The sequence below is a fragment of the Saccostrea cucullata genome, unplaced genomic scaffold (genome assembly GCF_032062105.1).
Source record: "Saccostrea cucullata isolate Sc308-1 unplaced genomic scaffold, CSIRO_AGI_Scuc_v1 ctg90, whole genome shotgun sequence".
NCBI lineage: Eukaryota > Metazoa > Mollusca > Bivalvia > Ostreida > Ostreidae > Saccostrea > Saccostrea cuccullata.
Window position 1 is genome coordinate 337,501 of NW_026940868.1, and position 16,097 is coordinate 353,597.

Below are 16,097 nucleotides of genomic sequence, written 5' to 3' on the forward strand. Positions count from 1 at the left end.
CACAAGTAGATTACACTAAAATACATAAAATAGTGCATTGATTTTTGATTTCGATGAACGGTGTTGCCATGGTTACTAAAAATAGAATTTTCTGTGAAATTCCTTTAAAACGCTACTTCTCTTACAATTTTGATCTGATATCGATATAACATTGCACACAAGTAGACTACACAAAGATACATAAAATAGTGCACCAGTTTTTTATGAACGGTGTTGCCATGGTTACTAAAAATAGAAATGTCTGAAATTCCTTTAAAACGCTACTCCTTCTACAGTTTTGGTCTGATGGCAATGGCTTCTTTTCTCATCCTTTGTTATAAGTACAAACCAGTAGAGCTACAGTCTCGACAGAGACTTCTGGTTTCAAAGTGCGTTGCCACAGGGGGGTAAAAAATTGTCGAGTCAGATCATGGCTTAACATGACAATATATTTTATTCTAGGATTATAAGAGTGCATTTTATACTTATTCTCACTGAAAACTGTTGGACAACTTTATTATTTAAAAATCCCCCCCAACACTTTACTCTGGGGGGATACATCACTCAGTATTGCTGAAAATGAATATCTATTTTCTATTGTACATTCTTATATTCAGCATTCTGGTAGATTTAACTGATTGTTCACATTTTTTTAAAACTATTTGTATAAACAATAATGTAGCAGTCTATATATGTCCACAATGAGAGTTTATTTAATTTACTTGTTATTCATTTTGTACAAACTGTTGAACACTTCTAATTCATCCTGTTATAATATCTCATGTAGGGAGAGGGCGATTTAATTTTTTAGAACTTGTGCCCAATCCCATTGTATATATTTTGTGCAATAAAATATGTTCAAATCAACACAAACATATACATATACTTATTTACCAAACAGAAATGAAATATTTATCCCTTAAATATTAATCTGTTTAAAACACTGGACAAAAAAAATTCAAACTGTACCAAAATTGAAATTATTTGTCTTTTGGGTCAATCAGTAATAATGTGCCTTCTAGCGTAGCTTAGGTGGATTGAAAATGAATTTTGATCTGCAATTTCAATCCGATGTTTTCCCCACGTCCGCGTCGAATTGTACTCGCCCATTTCAGTGTCTATCACTGAATGATTTGATTGTAACAGATAGAAATGACGTAAGCTGTATATTTCCAATTTTGCCAGTTAATGTTCCGCGGTCTTATCTGTACCTTTAATAAATATATTTAATACTTTATTTATAGTATTCCTGATAGTGATGTTGCTGGGTTCCATAAGGTAAAAGTATGTTTTATGATTATTTATACAGATGTAAATATACACAATACAATGGCATAGTTTTTTTTGTTAGTACAGTAACCAACTTTGCAGCTGTTCATTATCAAAAAAATATATACATGTAATTTTTCTGCAACAGCTGCAATATTATTTCATAGATTTACAACGGAAGAACTTAGAAAGCATATACACATGTACTCAATATTTTCCTACCTAGTTTATGCAAATCTTTTGTTTAAGGTATTTCCTCCCTTGGAATTTTAATGAACCAGAAGTCTCATTCTAGACTGTAGCTCTACTGGTTTTTATTTTAAACAAATGAGGAGAAAAGTAGCAGTTGGACTTAAAACTTTTCAACAGCAATACATAGAATAATGAAGCTTGAGTTTGTCTCTTTTTTGTGGCTAGATTGCAATGAAACTAAAACTGGAGGAGCAGCGTTTTGAAAGTATTTCTCAGAAGTTTCTATTTATAGTAACCATGTCAACACTGTTTATCAAAAACTGATAAACAGAATGATGAATCTTAGTGTAGTCTACTTGTGTGCCAAGATATATCAAAAAAAAAAACTTAAGGACATACGCAAGGTACGTTACCTACTGATAATTTTTCAAGATACTAGTATTCTAAATTTAAACCTATAATACCATTACATGTTCTTAGACAAAAAATCAGCATGCGTTACCAGGGGTTTTGAAAAGATATCAAATTGTGAAAATTTTTGCATTTTTCAAAGAAAAATGTACAAAAATTACCAAACATAAATTCCAAATTTTTTTTCATCAAAAATTGTTTTAGAAGAGGTGTATAAAACCATATATAGACATTAAAAGTATTGCACACAGGTCCTTCGTTTAGTGGAACTCTTCAACTCCAGGGAAGAACCCAATAAAGTTCAAACTACGTTGCGTATGACCTTAAACTCTAGAAGGAATAGCATTAAAAATGTTTAAAGACAGACAGAATAACAGATGACATCCACTTTACTATAGCATAGCTCTACTGGTCTCTGATCAGTAGAGCTAATTAAGTACAATAACAGTAAACTCGTTTATAACGAAGTCACTGGGACCTATAGCTGCAGAACTCTAGCTCTCTGCCTGAAAGCTACAGATCCATGCGTTGTAATGTAAAAACCTTCGATTTATGCTGCCAATTTTTTTGTCGCTCACTCCAGGTATTATTTCATATATTGTATGTTTTCCCCAGCTTTATAAATGATATCCAATAATTAACCATACATTTAACTCCTATTCCATCAGGTTTATCTACCTTTCAACGGTTCAAGAAGGGCTGTTTATGGAAATGGATGTAAAAATGGGTATCTTTTAAACCGAAATTCCAAATCCAGAGAGGACTGTTTCGGACTGTTGAAAGGTGAATAACGTATCAATAATTGGAGTAAAATATATGATTAATTATCAGATACCATTCTAAGAGCGTAAAAAAAGATAAACTACAAGAAAGTATACCTAAAGTGAGCGACAAAAAGTCGGTGGCTAGATCGGTTTATACAATGCATGGATCTGTAGTTCTCTGCTTTATCTGTCCGAATTTTCTCAGGCAAAAATGGGACCTATGAAATTACTTCGCTATATCTGTAATTCGTTATATCTGTATAAGTAATTTATTAAATTTGGAAAGATGGGGATCAAAGATAACTTCGCTATATCCGTGTACGTACTAAACGAGTTTTACTGTATAGTGAAACAGAAGTGAATTCAGCATAAAAACATAGGTAATCAGAGATTACAGAGCTCACCTCAACGAATGTTGTCTTTAAGTAAGGCAAAGTCACACAATAACCCAACAAAAAGTGTAGAATTTATGCAATTTTGATCTAATACTTTGGAATAGACCTATATAAAAACTTCAAACTAGTTCTTTGTCACAAAAATGTGATTAAAATCCAGCATCTGTAGCAAGTTTGAGAGTTTTCATCCCTTGATGCATCATTTGGGCAAGTTTGGTTTATATAAGCCTTATAGTTTCTTGGTAATAGAACTGCACCCATAACTTTTACCTGGTACATTATCTGAAAGATGTATGTTGAATTCAGCATCTAGAGCAAATCCATTAGTGTGCATCCTAAGATTTATCATCCATGCAAGTTTGAACAACATAGGGCTAATAGTTACTTAGAAATGAAACTTGCATGAAAATTTAACCTCTTCACTCATCCAAAAAAATGTAGGTCAGATTCAGCATCCGAAGCAAGCCTGGTAGAATGCAACCTTAGATGTATCGTCCATACAAGTTTGGTCATTATAGGGCTCATAGTATCTTGGAAATGAAACCTGTACCAAAAACTTTAACCTAATCACTCAACTGGAAAATGTAGGTCACATTCAGCATCTGAGGCAGGCCTGGTAATACGCATCCTTAGATGTATCATCCATGCAAGTTTGGTCAACATAGGGCTTATAGTTACTTGGAGATGAAACCTGCACCAAAAACATTGACTTGTTCACTCAACCGGAAAATGTAGGTCACATTCAGCATCCGAAGCACATCTAGTAGTATGCATCCTAAGATGTACCATCCATGCAAGTTTGGTCATTATAGGGCTCATAGTATCTTGGAAATGAAACCTACACCAAAAACATTAACCTGTTCACTCAACCTGAAAATATAGGTCAGATTCAGCATCCGAAGCAAGCCTAGTAATGTGCATTCTTAGATGTATCATACATGCAAGTTTGGTCAACATAGGGCTTATAGTTACTTGGAGATAAGACCTGCACCAAAAACATTAACCTGTTCACTCAACTAGAAAATGTAGGTCAGAGTCAGCATCCGAAGCAAGTCTGGTAGTGTACATCTTTAGATGTATCATCCATGCAAGTTTGGTCCAAGCAGGGCTTATAGTTACTTGGAGACTTGGAGACTTGGAGATAAGACCTGCACCAAAAACATTTACCTGTTCACTCAACCGGAAAATGTAGGTCAGATTCAGCATCCGAAGCAAGTCTGGTAGTGTACATCTTTAGATGTATCATCCATGCAAGTTTGGTCAACATAGGGCTTATAGTTACTTAGAGATGAAACCTGCACCAAAAACATTAACCTGTTCACTCAACCGGAAAATGTAGGTCAGATTCAGCATCCGAAGCAAGTCTGGTAGTGTACATCCTTAAATGTATCATCCATGCAAGTTTGGTCAACATAGGGCTTATATAGTTACTCGAAAATGAGACCTACACCAAAAACTGCACCAAAAATGTTAACCTGCTCCAAAAACATTAACCTGGTCATTCCTTTGCTGAAATTGCAGCATCTGAAACTTTGACTGGTACAATGAAACACATTAGAAACATCTTCCATGCATGTCTAATCAATATAGGACATAGAAGTACTTAAAAAGAAAACTGCTCCAAAAAACTTAACCTTAACCCGGGACGCCGACGCCGACACCGACGCCGACGCCGAGGGTATTACATAAGCTCCCCCAACTTCGTTGAGGTGAGCTAAAAATCATATATTTTTAATGAAGTGAATTCAGCATAAAAAAAATCATATATTTATAATGAACAGCATTTTAAAAATAAGATGTGTTTGTGAAACACTGATGCCCCCGTATGGCAATTTCATAGCAAAGACTTAACTTTTCTTAAATGCAATTTTAATAAAACAGTAACAAAAGTGGAGTAATCACACTGGAAATACAATTGTGAAATATTAAAGTAGGCCAAGGTTAATTTTTTCATAAATAAGGAAATCGTCAAGGTCATTGGTATCCAATGAAAGGTTTTGCCACAAAAAATACATATGTAAAATATGGAAGCCCTAGCCCTAACCATTCAGAAGTTATGGCCAAGGTTAAAAATTTTTAAAAGTAGGTCAAACTCCAAGGTCAATGTCAAGGGTCTTAAGTATGGGACCCCTAGCCTTAACTGTTCAGAATTTAAGGCCAAGGTTAAACAATTTTTAAAGTAGGTCAAACTGTAAGGTCAATATCAAAGGGTCAAGGGTCTTGCTATCAAATGAAAGGTCTTGTCACAAAGATTAAATATGTAAAGTATGAAAGCACTAGCTTTAACCCTTTAAAAGTTTTGGTCAAGGTCTGCTTTTTAAAAGTAGGTCAAAGTCAAAGGTCAAGGTCAAAGGGTCAAAGTTCTTGGTATCCAATGAAGGGGCTCTTCACAAGGATTTTATATGTGAAATACGAAAGCCCTACCCCTTACAGTTCAGAAGTAATGGCAAAGGTTAAAGCTTTTTCACAAGTACGGAAATCTCACAGGTCAAGGTCAAAAGGTCAAGGTTGTTGGTATCCAATGATAGGTCTTTCAACAAGAAATACATATGTGAAGTATAAATGTCCTGGTATCTACTGTTCAAAAGATATGACCAAAGTAAAAGTTTGGAATTTTTGTGTAAAAGTGGGTCACACTCCAAGGTCAAAAGGTCAAATCTGGTGGTACTCAAAGAAAGGTCCTGTCACAAGGAATACACGTGAAATATGAAAGTCATAGCTCCACGAAATCAAAAGTTATGGGCAAGGTTAAAGTTTTTGCAGACAAACAGAGAGACAGAGAGACAGTCTATATACCCCTGATACTTCGTTTACGGGTGCATAATTATACATAAACAGACAGACAGAGAGACACTGGACAGACGGACGGACACGACAAAAACTATATACCCCCGAAACTTTGTTTACGGGGGCATAATTATAGAAAAACTTGTTCAAATATATAATTTTGAAGCTGAAAGTTCCAAAATAATTGGTTCTTTATAAACATATTTGAATTGTGAATATTGTTGAAAACCTATTTAAAATTTGCAAATGGAATTTTTCTATTGAGTTTGAATTTTGATTTTTTCTTTTTTTTTTCAAAAACCTATCAACAGGAAGATGGAATTGCCTAAACAAGAGGCCCAGGGGCCACATTGCTCACCTGAGCAATTGGCTAAGAAAAAGCACACATCAGATCAGAACTGAAAGTTTACCAAGGGGGGGGGGGGGGGGCTTGAATTTTAACCCCCCGGGGGGGTCATGATTAGAACAAACTTCAATCTACACTACCTGAGGATGATTCCTTATAAATATTACTAAGCATGGCTTTAAAGTACTTGAAAAGAAGATTTAAAAAGTAACTCTCCCTAGATATTCCTATGTAAAACTTTTATCGGCCATTATGGCCCCATGCTACCGCCGGGGGTCATGATTTCAACAAACTTGAATCTACACTACCTAGGGATGATTCCACAGAAGTTTCATCTTTCCTGTCTCAATGGTTCTTGAGAAGAAGATTTTTCCTATATATTCCTATGTAAAAATTGATCGGCCATTTTGGCCCCACCATACCCCCCAGGGTCATGATTTGAACAAAATTGAGTCTACACTAACCTGAGGATGATTCCACATGAGTTTCATCTTTCCTGGTCCAGTGGTTCTTGAGAAGAAGATTTTTCCTATATATTGCTCTGTAAAACTTTGATCGGCCATTTTGGCCGCATCCTAACCCCAGGGGTCATGATATGAATAAACTTGAATCTACACCACCTGAGGATGATTCCATATGAGTTTCATATTTCCTGGCCCAGTGGTTGTTGAGAAGAAGATTTTTTAAGATTTTTCCTATATATTGCTATGTAAAACTTTGATCGGCCATTTTGGCCCCACCCTAACCCCAGGGGTCATGATTTGAACAAATTTGAATCTACACTACCTGAGGATGATTCCACATGAGTTTCATCTTTCCTGGCCCAGTGGTTCTTGAGAAGAAGATTTTTAAAGATTTTTCCTATATATTGCTATGTAAAACTTTGATCGGCCATTTTGGCCCCACCCTACCCCCAGGGGTCATGATTTGAATAAACTTGAATCTACACTACCTGAGGATGATTCTATATGAGTTTCATCTTTCCTGGCCCAGTGGTTCTTGAGAAGAAGATTTTTAAAGATTTTTCCTATATATTCCTATGTAAAACTTTGATCGGCCATTTTGGCCCCACCCTATCCCCAGGGGTCATGATTTGAACAAACTTGAATCTACACTACCTGAGGATGATTCTACATGAGTTTCATCCTTCCGGGACCAGTGGTTCTTGAGAAGAAGATTTTTTTAAAATGCCATTAATTTTTCTCTAATTCATAATTATCTCCCCTTGGAAAAGGGCGTGGCCCTTCATTTGAACAAACTTGAATCCCCTTTACCCAAGGATACTTTGTAGCAAGTTTGGTTGAAATTGGCCCAGTGGTTCTTGAGAAGAAGATGAAAATGTGAAAAGTTTACGACAACGACGACAACGACGCCAACGACGACAGACAACGGACAAATTTTGATCAGAAAAGCTCACTTGAGCCTTTGGCTCAGGTGAGCTAAAAAGGCTGTAAATCCATTTTGCTGTCACAAAAAAAAAATGCAGACTTAATTTAGATTAACATGAATGATACCATTTAATATCACATAAGGCCAGCATTTTTTTATTTTTAGGTTTACGAACATCAGAATGAAAAAGTCCTGTAGGAGGAGGAAATAAAAAAAAAAATAAAATTATATTTTGGATACATTATCGACTTTTCTACATTAATTTTTGCTTCTTTTTTTATGCTCTCCTAACAGGCTTCTTGCCACTGGACACATAAGGGTTACAAAGGGGAAAATATAACCTTTAATTGTTTATTTCATCATCTACCAGTTGGGGGCAGTGATATAAATCTTTTGATGTTGGACAAAATACAGATTTTTTAAAACAAAAAATCAATTTTTAAAATCTCTTTTAATATATCTTCATTTTTGTTTTTAATGTGTGTTAGGTAGAAATTAATCTAAAATATTAATTTACTCTAGACCTATAAAAGTAATAATTCCTTTCATAAAACAGACAGGGAGTATTCCCAAGGAGTATTGAGGAGTAGGGTGGAATTTTTTTCAATTAAGTGTAAAATAATTTTTCTGGCCACCATAAACGATACTATATGCCTGTATATATTTGTATATTCTTGTTTTTAAATAGTTGAAATATTTCATTTCTTTAGGCTATTGTTTATTTCTTCCTCAAATGGATTTAACTTCTCCCATAGTTTTATTCATTACATCTGATGCATAAGCGACCCTTTTCTGAAGAATGATGCTAAGACTGTAAGCTATGACAGAAACATAAACAATGTCTCTGACAATAGCTACCATGGGCAATTTTAAACCTGTGGGAGGAAAATAATTTACAATTACAGACCCAGTTACTTTTGAATACGGATACATAATTATCTCACCAACATGTCACTTTGCAACAAAGTCGTCAGCATTTTATTGTTCTCTGAACGGGTGAAACGTTTTGAATGGCACTCCTACCGATAAATATTTACATTAAATCAAGCTTTAGTGCTGCTATGGACTTGACACAAATCTCCCTTCATTACCCGCCATGTTCATTTAAAACCGGAAGTACGAGTTCGTAAATTTGAAATCTCGATCCCGACTCAAATTTGACATAGGAAAGAAAAAATTCTGTTTTTCTCAATTTTATTTTTTTTCTGAAAATGCAAAAACTTGAGCGGCGGGTTTGTAAACCTAAAAATAAAAAAATGCTGGCCTAAGATTGGAAACAAAGTCAAGTATACATGTATATTGTTCTTTATTAACCAAGTAAATTATTGGGCAAGACAGACTCATGGTGGTTCATTTATTTTCAGCTGAGCAGCACCTAAACGTATGAGTATATATAGTTTATTGAATGTCCCTGGGTCTTGAACCAGTCTGTCCGACTTTGCTATTTATGCTATATTTGTTGAAAGTAATAGGTTTTGCCAAAATATTTTTATGCGCCCGGATCGATAGATCCAAGGCATATATTGTTTTTGTCCTGTCTGTCTGTCTGTCTGTTTGTTTGTTTGTCTGCAAACTTTAACCTTCACCATAACTTTTGAATCATGAAAGACAGAAACTTCCTATTTGGTATGGATACTCCACTAATGAAACTCTTTCAAATGAAACAAAGGTCAATGACCCTGTGACCTTGACTGTGACCTATATGCTAAAAATATCTTTTTTGTATGTAAACTTTAACCTTCGCCATAACTTTTGAACCATGAAGGATAGAGACTTTATATTTGGTATGCGTACTCCACTAGTAAAGCTCTTTAAAATGACACAAAGGTCAATGACCTTGTGACCTTGACTGTGACACATGTACTAAATATAGCTTTTTTGAACCTTCACCATAACTTTTATACCTTGAGAGATTGAGACTTCATATTTGATATGCGTACTCCACTAAGTTCTTTCAAATGACGCCAAGGTCAATGAACTTGTGACCTTGATTGTTACCTATATGTTAAAAAATAGCTATTTCAAATTTTGTTGCCTCCGAGCGCATAGTGTTTCACAAACACATCTTGTTTATTTCAAAATTTAAAATACATTTACATAAAAAAGATAAACGCTGCATTATTCATCTATTCACTTAATAGATTAAACTTGCACCAAAAGTATTTAGAACTTTATTTAGAACTTGTCTCAATTTTCATTTTTAGCATTCTGGGTCTCAAAAGAAGGTGAATTTATCAAACTATGGAAAAATGGTTCACAAATCAACATTAAAGAAGACCCTAACATCACCTCCCAGGGAACTTGACAGAATGCTGAAATTCAAATTGTTTGAACAAAATGACATTTCTATGAAATCATCCGAAACAGAACATTTAAATCAGAACACTTCCTCAGACACCAGCTGTCGATCAGAACCAGTTTTAGTGGAATCTTGGGACATTGTGGAGGAGACGGTCCACAGACGATGGAAATCCCAATCCTGGTGGTCCCTCCCTCAAGATGGTCATCTGCCTGAACAGTGATCACCAACACAAAACACACTGTAGGGCAGCCAAACACCCCACAACTTGTTCTAATTTCACTCACCAACAAAAGATTAAGAAAATAAATTTTATTTTTTAGGTATTTTAGCTTATTTTCATTTGGCTTATTTTAAAATCAATACAGTTTCTATACTTGTACAATGATTATGAATGTTTGTCATATCTGATCTACAAAGGCACACACACTTTGTACAGTTTATAAGGGTTATATCCACTTAAATAGGTTATCTGTTTTCTTCCGTTGGGAGTTTTTGCTGAAAAAAAATGCAGTACATTAATATTTACCTTTATAAATCAACTGTAGCTTAAACTCTTGTTGATAGATTAATCCAATCCACATCATTGTGGTTAGATAAAATCCGTATTAGATATAAAACAAAGGAGACATTGATCACACTATTTTATACCTTCTGGAAGTTGAATCCATCTTCTGTCTTCATAATAATCCATTACTTTCTGAATTTCCTCTTCATTGTATTTAGGAACCTCAACTGGTATGAAAGGCTCTAAGAAGTCAATACCCTGAAATAAACACAGTCACCATGAAGAATGAATTTTTCTTGTGTTAGATTTTGGAATGTGGAATATAATCTATAAAGTATGGATTGATAAATACCTCTTTGCCAAGCAAATCTGTTGGCAGATATGGATCTCTATCACTAACATGTCGTAACCAGCTTTCCACAGAGCAAAGAGCAACTGCATTTTTCTGAAATGGGCAGAAAAAAATCATTAATTAATGTGATTGTATAATTGTCAACATTTTGATATGATCTCTCAAGAAATTGCAATATAAGCAACAGAACACAAACATACAGTATCTGATTGTAAGAGGTCTGAGAACTGTTTGACTAGACTCAACTGTTGAGCATGAATCTGAAAGAGAGAAAGATGATCTTATTTAATAATCATGTTAAGGTTCAAAATCAGTATGATCAAAATCAGATCACCAGGTCTGAGGACTATCAAAACAAAATTTAAACAATCTTAAATCTTCTTGATGATCAATGTCTTTTTAAATGTCACTAATCACTAAGATGATTAACAAAAGATCTTTTACCTAGTATGCAATCCATTCTTTAAATCTGAAAACTTCCTATTAAAGGTTCCAAGGTACCAAAAGGGACCAAGATTTAAAATAAACTTAAATCTACAGATTTTAAAGAGGGCTTCACAAAAAAAAATTGTTCCTTTGTGGTTAAATGGTTCTCTAGAAGATAAATTTTTATGATATCCACCATATCTTTGCCTCTTCTTGATTATCTCCCATTTTTAGAGGACAATGCCCTTCAACTGAATAAACTTGAATCCCCTTTAACCAAGGATACTCTTTGCCTTGGAAGACATGCAGTCTTTATCCCCTGGAAGGACCTTCACACACCAGCTGGACAATGAATCAAGTATCCTTGTATTACTAGTCAGGTGCTCTAACCAGATAGCATCCAAGGCACATTGCACATCACTCAAACCACTTCACTGTCAGCACAGGGGCCAGTAACATACTATATAAGATTCTACGTATCACTTTATACACAACAAGAGGCCCATGGGCCACATCGATCACCTGAGTAACTGTGGTGATGAAGTTCTTTACCAGATTTCCCCTCTTGTTATACCTTTTGTGGCCCCCTAAAGGCCTCAGGCAGACAGTTTGGTTCTTGGGTCCGACAAAATGCACATTGCCCGAGAACTCAGTCAATAAATGTATATTGTAGTTTAATTCTATAGTTATTATTTTATTGGCTGCAGGTATTTTTTTGAAATAGGAAATAGGAAATATTTCCAAGATCAGCATATGTGCTGACGGTGGTTCCCTTTTCCATTTTGTACCATATTGATTACAAAAAAATTAAATATAGTATGTTATCGGCCCCTGTGACTGTCAGGTTGAATTAAAAACAAAAGACCCATGGGCCATATCACTCACCGAAGCACTGTGGCAAGGAAAAAAGCAGAAATCAGTTCAGTATTAAAAATTTTAAATCTATAGGAGGTCCCCACCTACCCTTAAAGGTGAGAGGGGGATGATTTGAACAAAATTGAATCTACACTAAGGATGCTTGCATATTTCTTTGACTAATTGGCTTTTTTACCCTTGAAGTTTTAACTTGCATTGTATTATGGCCCTACCCCTATATTCCTGTTATTTTCCTATATTTCTGTGTAAAACTTTGATCGTTCATTGTGGCTCCACCCCATCCCTGGGGGGTCATGATTTGAACAAACTTGAATCTACACTACCTGTGGATGTTTTCCAATAAGTTTCATCTTTCCTGGCATCATGCTTCTTCAGCAGAATTTTAAAACAAGCCATCAAATTTTCACTATTTTTTTAATAATCTCCCATTGAATGAGGGCATCACCTTCATTTAGACAAACTTGCCCTTTACCCAAAAATATTATGTAGCAAATTAGATTAAAATTGGCCTAATGGTTCTGGGGAAGAAGTTGGCAATGAAACAAATTTACAGACAGATGGACAAAATGTGATCAGGAAAGATCACTTGAGCTTTCAGCTCAGGTGAGCAAAAAATAAAAAGTTTTAGATAAACTTAAAATATGTTTACAATTGAATGTGCACACAGTTGGAATTCTAAGTCCTGTATAGCTCCAACTTAATTGAATGGGACATAAAAAATAAAAAATTAAGGCAGCCAAAAGAACAAACAAAAAAACCACTGACCTTTTTAACTTTTTCCTTCCTCTGACCAGTTGTCATCCAAAATGCATTAATACCCCGAACAGTAATCAACAGTTTTATTCTGAAAGAAATTTGCAAATGCTGTCTTATTTTTTGATTTACAATCTAATGAGGATATATAACATTGTTGATTAATATCATTTATATATGATGAAAGAAATTGCATGCTTCAGCTCAGTATTTGAACTCAGGTCCATTTACCTTTGGACAAGCACTATACCAACAGATAAAATAAGAGGCCCAAGGGCCTTATAGGTCACCTGAGTATCATGTAAAAACTTTCCAACAATTGAATTGGTTTGTGTTTTAAATCAAAGGCCATAAAATTCAAAATTTTGAAAGAGGCACTATTGCTTATCATAACTATACACTTAGCTTGCTTACTTTGGTCATTTAATACCCAGACGTAGATCAGAGTAACAAAGAGAAAATACATTTCCACTTTATAACCAGTTGTGCACCACACCCCATAGGAACCTCTGACCCTGGGGGCACATATTTCAAAATTCTGGAAATTTTATCATAAATTTTATTTCATCATCATAGGTTGATTAATACCAAAAAGCAGATTTCAAAGCATTAATTTATTTTCAGACTATATAACCCCCACCCCCACCCCAAGTACCCTGACCCATGGGCCCTGAAATTCACCATTTTGGAAGAGGCACCTTTCATCATCATTAATATGTACTTAGAACATTGCCATAATACCCAGGAGCAATGGAAAAGGTTTTCAAAGAATTCATGCAATTTCACTATATAATCATTAGAGCCCTGCCCAAATACCAAAACCCCTGACACTGGGGCCCTGAAATTCACAAATCTGGAAGAGGCATCCTTCCTAATCATAACTATGTACATAATTCATTGGTTTAATACTCAGGAGCAGAGTAGAAGATTTTTAATGAATTAATGTATTTTCACTATATAATCAATAGAGGCCTACCCTAACCCCAGAAACCCTGATCCTGAGGCCATATGAAATTCACAATTTTGGAAGAGGCACTCTTATTCAACATAACTATGTACTTGATTAGTTTGTTTAATACCCAGGAGCAGAGAAGAAGATTTTCAAAGAATTTATGCATTTTCACTTTATTAATTAATATAGCCCCGCCCTAACACCAGGACCTCTGACCCCGTGACCATGAAATTCATAATTTTGAAAGAGGCAGCCTTATTCAACATAAGTATGTATTTGGTTTGTTTATTACATACCCAGGAGCAAAGAAGAAGATTTTGAAAGAAATAATGCATTTTCACTATATAATTTATATAGCCCCACCCTTGCACCTAAGAAACCCTGATCCTGGGGCCATGAAATTCAAAATTTTGGAAGAGGCAGCCATATTCATCATAATTATGTACTTATTTAGTTTATTAAATGCACAGGAGCAGAGAAGAAGATTTTCAAAGATATAATGCATTTTCACTACATAATCTATTTAGCCCCGCCCTACCACTAGAACCCCTGACCCCAGGGCCATGAATTTTCACAATTTTGGTAGAGGAATCAATGCTAGGTAAATCAGTCATACAGTCCGACTGCTTGATGTCCAGGAGAAAAGAAGAAGATTTTTAAAGACTGCATTAATTTTAGTGGTTTTGGCCCCACCCCTCTTCAAAAGGGATATAATATATGAATTAATGAAAAATTGATGACATCTTTTAAAAATCTTCATCTCAAGAACCACTGGGCCAGGAAAGATGAAACTCATGTGTAATCATCCTTAGGTAGTGGAGATTCACATTTGTTCAAATCATGACCCCCGGGGGTAGTGTGAAAAACTTATACAAATCTCAATATGCTTGTGGCTGAGGGTATTTGCTGCCCCTTGTCCAATTATCCCCTGGTGTTAAGTTAGCTGCAGAACTGTAGCTCTCTGCTTGAGAAGCAGAGAGCTACAGATCCATGGGTTACAAAAACCTTCGATTTACACCGCCAATTTTTTGTCGCACACTTCAGGTATTATTTCTTATATTTTATGTTTTTTCCAGCTTTATAAATGATATATGATAATTAATCATACATTTAACTCCTATTCAAAAATGTATAATTATTTACCTTTCAACTGTTCAAGAAGGGCCGTTTGTGGAAGTGGACATAAAAAAGGGAATCAATTAAACCGACATTCCAAATCTATAGGGGACTGTTTCGGACCATTGAAAGATAAATAAAGTATCAATAATTTGAGTAAAATATATGATTAATTATCAGATACCATTCTAAGAGCGTAAAAAACATAAACTACAAGAAATAATACCTGAAATACCTGATTAGGCGACAAAAAATGGGTGGCGTAAATCAACGGTTTTTACAACGCATAGATCTGTAGCTCTCTGTTTTATCTGTCCAAATTTTCTCAAGCAGAGAGCTTCAGTCCTAAAGCTAGTGTTTAGTATGATGTTGCTGGGATATTGATTATGATGTTGCTGATCTTATATATCATGATAAGCATATCTGAAGGGGCTCCCAATCATGACCCAATGTAGTTCCTCTATCATGGATGTTACACAGCCTGGTGTTCTCTCATAATAATTGCCCTTCACAAACCTCACTGCTCTCTTCTGAAAACTCTCCAGCATTAGTATTTGGGTCTGTTGCTAAGCACCCCTTACTGTTCCTGCATACCCCAAGGTGGGTCTGACCATTGTACTGTAAGCAGTAGATGTGACATCAGCTCTACATCCTGTAGGTTGCAGCGTAGAAAGCCTAGGATCTTGCATGATTTGGCTTGGATATTGCATAATTATGTGTTTCGTCCAATTTAGCTTGTTGTTTATAGTAACACATAAGTATTTTTCACTGTTGAGGAGGAAGTATTTGTTGTTTATGTGTTATTGTTTCCTGGAGATATGAATGACCGTACATTTCTGGGGGTAGAATTCCATATGCCACTCTCATTTCTCTAATGTCTGACTTCAAATCTAGCTTGAGTTGGAGAGTTGGCCGACATCTGCTAGGGAGTTGATTTTTCAATAGAGCAGATAGTCATCAGCAAATAATTTCACATTTAATGAAGTATGCTCGGGCAAGTCATTGATACAATAGGTGAGACAATGTAATGATCCCATTACAGTCCCCTAGGGGACCCCTAAATGACATCAGCTCTGGTAGAGGATTGATCCTCAAAGGTGACTTGCTGTGTCTGATTTGCCAGCAAGTCCTTGACCCAGTTGTTTTTCCTTTGACGCCATGAAAGTGCAGTTTGTGTAGGAGTCGTTGATGTAACACTTTGTCAAAGGCCTTTGAAAAATCTAACAGCACTATGTCTCCAAGTTCCAGTTACTTGGTCACCTTGTCCACTGTAATCAATAACT

At 35.4% G+C, this 16,097-nt stretch overlaps 2 protein-coding genes across 3 annotated transcripts in view; one reads left to right on the top strand and one right to left on the bottom strand.

The window, feature by feature from the left end:
* The window catches only part of LOC134256523 (uncharacterized), a 17,444-nt gene extending 7,285 nt beyond the window's left edge, over positions 1-10,159 (top strand). For both annotated transcript variants that reach the window (XM_062739181.1, XM_062739182.1), the window contains exons 6-7: positions 1,224-1,257; positions 9,737-10,159. In XM_062739181.1, the coding sequence (XP_062595165.1) occupies positions 1,224-1,257; positions 9,737-10,054 (352 nt within the window). In that variant the 3' untranslated portion in view covers positions 10,055-10,159. The remainder of the gene's footprint in view (positions 1-1,223; positions 1,258-9,736) is intronic.
* Positions 10,129-16,097, bottom strand: part of LOC134256519 (small ribosomal subunit protein mS29-like) — a 59,921-nt gene continuing 53,952 nt past the window's right edge. Inside the window, exons 9-13 of the mRNA XM_062739173.1 lie at positions 12,759-12,837; positions 10,892-10,951; positions 10,692-10,784; positions 10,483-10,597; positions 10,129-10,329 (exon numbers count right to left, since the gene is read on the bottom strand). Coding sequence (XP_062595157.1) covers positions 10,244-10,329; positions 10,483-10,597; positions 10,692-10,784; positions 10,892-10,951; positions 12,759-12,837 — 433 coding nt within the window. The 3' untranslated portion in view covers positions 10,129-10,243. The remainder of the gene's footprint in view (positions 10,330-10,482; positions 10,598-10,691; positions 10,785-10,891; positions 10,952-12,758; positions 12,838-16,097) is intronic.